Source organism: Propithecus coquereli, unplaced genomic scaffold, assembly GCF_000956105.1.
Source record: "Propithecus coquereli isolate 6110/MARCELLA unplaced genomic scaffold, Pcoq_1.0 Scaffold235, whole genome shotgun sequence".
Classification (NCBI taxonomy): Eukaryota; Metazoa; Chordata; class Mammalia; order Primates; family Indriidae; genus Propithecus; species Propithecus coquereli.
In genome coordinates this window covers 1,019,164-1,023,751 of record NW_012147897.1, presented here as the reverse complement: position 1 = coordinate 1,023,751, position 4,588 = coordinate 1,019,164, and the positions used below count along the sequence as shown (strand labels likewise).

Here is a 4,588-nt window from a genome sequence, read left to right as displayed (position 1 = left end):
AAAAAAAAAAAAAAAAAGCAAGCAAGCAACCAAAACAAAAATCCTAAAGTTGAGGACCGACCAATAATGGAACAGAGAGTGAGCTCCTCATCACAATCAGATTAGAAGAACCTTGCTCTCTATAGTCAGTGGGTGAGACATCTTCAATGGCAGATCACAGGAGGACAGGATGAAAGCTTCGGGTAATGCAGGTTAAACTGTTGTTTATTTTTTCTTAACATGGCCTGCAGTCACACTTAGCCCTCTAAGTATGCCATTTGGAGCTATCTAGAACCAACCATAGAATTAAGCAGAGAAAATTATGTCTTTTTTTAATTAGCTACATTTTATCTAGCGCTGATATACTCTTAACTATGTGCTGAGCACTTTTACACAGCTTCTCATTTAAATCTCCAAACATCTCTAGGATGTAGGAACTAGTATCTCCATCTTACCAATGAGCAAATTTAGGCTTAGAGAGTTTACATAATTTGATCATGGCATAATGGCCATTAAGTGACAGAGTATGATTTTCATTTTAGGGAGTATGAATATTGAAACAATACTTCTCACCCTTTGCTATCCTGCCTCTTGATATAGGACCAACCACACATTTTTTGAATGGGGTACATAAAAGTATACAGGATTTTTATGCTATATTCAGTGAAATGAGAAACTAGGGTTTCCTTATAATAGTTCAAGCAATGTCTCCCAAGGCTGAGTGGTACCACCAAGGTACGAAGGGCTCCTTGTGAAGAGTGTTTTCAGATGGTTGGGAAAACATGAAGATGCTCAAATGCCAGATGAAGTCATGCAAACCATCCGTCCTACAGAGAGAGTAACTAAAGGGATATGACACAGGAATGGAAGGTAGTTAATGCTGACTCCTTGTATTCAGGTTTACCCGACCAGATCATTAAATGTTATATCGTATTGTAACATCTGAATCAGGCAGTGGAGGGCATATGCAGCAATACACAGAAATCAACAAGTACTGGGGCTCAGATCCTGGCTGTGCAGAGTAGTAGCCCTCTTTGTCTCATAAAAATGGACCAAGTGAAGCTCCTAACATTTTGTTTTTTAAAATTGGTATCCATAGTTGTTTGCTTGACTATTAATCTTGGGCTGGAAGGACACCTGGGAGTCACAGCTGGAAAGATCTGGACTTAATCTCAAATTTATCATATAGTTGCTATGTGCTCTTGGATAAAATATTTAATCTCATTTAAGTTGTACCAACTGCTTGTATCAAATAGATATTTGCTCTATTTTACAAATAGAGAAATATACTCACATAATAAATAATATTCATTTTTTATAGTCCTATAGTACATACTATGTTCATTAAAAAGCACTTACTTTCTAAAGGAACAAAGCTTCCTGTTGTTCGCAATGTCTTGGTAGCTCATCATGAAAAGGGAGTTAGCTGTGGTGAAGAATCAGATAAACTTATTTGGAGGGTATTTGTCCATGATGTTGCCCCAAATATTAGTTGCAGTTACTGATTTTATTAACTGAACCTAACTCAATGGGAAATCCAGGCTAAATTTTTGAGAATTTAGGGATGATAAATATTTCCAAACATTTTATCTCCTATGGAAAGTGTTAATGTTGTTCTCTATTGATCCTATTTTTCTAAAACTATTAATGTATTTCATCAACCACAAGGATGCTGCATTCTTGTTTTCTCTAGGCACTATACCGAGGAGGCAAAATGTGACATATTTAATCTCAAGAGGTTCTTGTTTCATTCGATAATTGTTAGCAACTGAGATAGAACAAAAATTCTTTCCTCTGATTTATCATTCATTTATGGAACTGTTTACTACATTGAACGGACATGTCTTTTTTTTAAAGGATGTGTGTATCACAGGTATGGATCATACACTTTATTCAAAGCCATGAACAAGAGACATATACTTGAGTGAATACAATAAAATCATAAGTAGGTATTTGAATTGTCAGTTTAGTTCATCACAGGTCAGTATGGGAGATTCTATAAAAGCTCAGAAAAAGACACCTAACTTAGCCTTGGAATGGGATAAGGGAGAAGAGAGATCAGAGGAGACTTCCCAAAGGAGTTACCACATGAACTGATGCTAGAATAATGAAGAGAAATTAGTAAGTCAAAGTATTTTGAGGAGAAAGGAAGGTGGAGCAGAGTAACCTTATCAGATGTCAGTTTCCTGATCCCAAAAATACCACCAAGCTGAGAACACTCCCAGTCTTTACCAAAACCACAGATGAGAACAAATCTTACAGGATTGCATACTTCCCTTACATCACTTTGTGCATTAACAGGAAAGCAGTCTCATCTGAGATGGTGGGGCCACTCTACAACCACACGATGGACACCTCTGTCACGTTCTTCCTCGCAGGTATTCCAGGATTGCAGTCTTCTCATCTCTGGCTGGCTATCTCACTGAGTGCCATGTACACCATAACCCTGACAGGAAACACCCTCATCATGACTGTAATCTGGATGGATTCGACTCTACAAGAGCCAATGTATCACTTCCTGTGTGTTCTGGCTGCTGTGGATATTGTTATGGCCTCATCTGTGGTACCCAAGATGGTGAGCATCTTCTGCTCAGGAGACAGTTCCATCAGCTTTAATGCTTGTTTCACTCAGATGTATTTCGTCCATGCAGCCACAGCTATGGAGATAGGGCTGCTGCTGGCCATGGCTTTTGACCGCTATGTAGCCATCTGCAAGCCCTTACACTACAAGAGCATTCTCACACATCAAGTGACTCTGGGAATGAATGTGACCATCACCATCAGAGCTGTCACAGCCATGACACCACTGAGTTGGATGGTGAGCCATCTACCTTTCTGCGGCTCCAGTGTGGTTCTCCACTCCTACTGTGAGCACATAGCAGTGGCCAAGTTAGCCTGTGCTGACCCCACGCGCAGCAGTCTCTACGGTCTTGTTGTTTCCTCCATTATTGTGGGCTCAGATGTGGTCTTCATCGCTGCCTCCTATATTTTGATTCTCAGGGCAGTATTTGGTCTCTCCTCAAGAAATGCTCAGTTGAAAGCATTAAGCACATGTGGCTCCCATGTGGGAGTTATGGCCCTGTACTACCTACCTGGGATGGTATCTGTCTATGTAGCCTGGCTAGGACAAGATGTCGTGCCCTTGCACATCCAGGTGCTGCTAGCTGACTTGTACCTGGTCATCCCACCCACCTTAAACCCCATCATTTATGGCATGAGGACCAAACAAATGCGGGAGAGAATATGGAATCTGCTGATGCACTGGCTCTTTGGCCACTCCAACCTGGGTTCATGAAAACACAACCTATGTTCAGAACTCGAGCATTCTAGCCAACCTCAAAGATGCCTTTGATATTGGTGGAGCTGCACTGGTTACACTGGCACTATTGGAATTCTCAGATGAATCTGTAAAAGGTAGCCTTGTGTAGTGTTTCAATTCCTGGCAAGAATGTGAATGAAATGTTTCTGATATTCTGAAAACATTTTCAGTGGTTTTAGTAAGCCAGTCTCTGAATCAGAGATACTTGTGGGCAGAGAATGCAAGTTTGGGATTTTTCTTTCTTTAGCTTCTGATCCATATTTCCAACCTAATCTCCTACCAGTTTGTCTGTCAAAGAAATCAACTGTTTTGTATCCCCACACAAACCTGACTGATTTTCTCAGAACTGCTCTTTCCCTCATGTGATTATATGGAATAAGTATTAGAATATGACCCTGCCCTCTGGCCCAGTGATGAATCTATTCAATTTGACTCATGTGCTCGCACCTACACTAGAGTCCTTCTCCAGTCAACAAGAATTCCAGTTTATCTGGGGAGACTTGGAATCAGTGATGGTGGTCATTTTATAACACATGAACTTGGAAAGAGGAAACTGGCCCACAGCAAGATGGGATAAAAAGAATAAGCCTCTTGTTCTCTGATTCCAATTCACTTTGGACACCCAGGTATACCCATTAATTTCTGTAAAATATCTCTATATCCTATTAATTTATCTTCTATTGTTAAGCTAGTTGGAGTTAGTGCAACAAAAAGTTAGCAGATTTTTTTTTTAAGCAACAAAAGCTATGTCCACATGACTTTGGTTTTGGAAATCTCTTTTTGCTTCCTAGTCCTGCTCTGCTTAACTTTTCCTTAAGGCATAGAAGAGAAGGATTGAATATAACATTAGTTTTTCTTCTTCTGGGCACCTCTTAGGAGGTGTGCTCTGAGATGAAAAGGTTAACAGAGAACAATATAGGTGAAGAAGTTGAAATGTCATTACTGTTTGCTAGGTCTCTGGATGATTATATGATTTTTGTTTTTATTTTTTCCCCTTTTCAGAAAGTCTTAAAGTGAGTAATCTGTATACATTAAAGGAAATAGATCTCATACCTGAGGGGCACTCATATTTGACTCAGAATTGAAAATCTTAATAAAATGGTAATTTCCTAGTGTTAATTTTCAAAGTGCAAGAAGAAACTATGTCCATAGCAAGTTATAGTATCTGAGTCTTAACATTTCCTTTCTACTAATAGGGGATACAATGTTAATAGAGGGTATTGCACATTAAATAATGAATGGAAAGCATATAATATAACCTCTGACATATTGTATATACTTAAAAATATA

The 4,588-nt window shown here is 39.1% G+C and overlaps 1 protein-coding gene across 1 annotated transcript; it reads left to right on the top strand.

Annotated features, from left to right (window-relative positions):
• Positions 1-2,299: 2,299 nt before the first annotated feature.
• LOC105811454 (olfactory receptor 52I2-like) lies at positions 2,300-3,274 on the top strand. The gene has a single exon (XM_012645648.1). The coding sequence runs from the start codon at positions 2,300-2,302 to the stop codon at positions 3,272-3,274; it is 975 nt and encodes a 324-aa protein (XP_012501102.1).
• The last annotated feature ends 1,314 nt before the right edge of the window (positions 3,275-4,588 follow it).

Excerpts from the sequence above, each read along its gene's own strand:
- LOC105811454 (XM_012645648.1), top strand. The coding sequence starts at position 2,300 with ATGGTGGGGCCACTCTACAACCACACGATGGACACCTCTGTCACGTTC.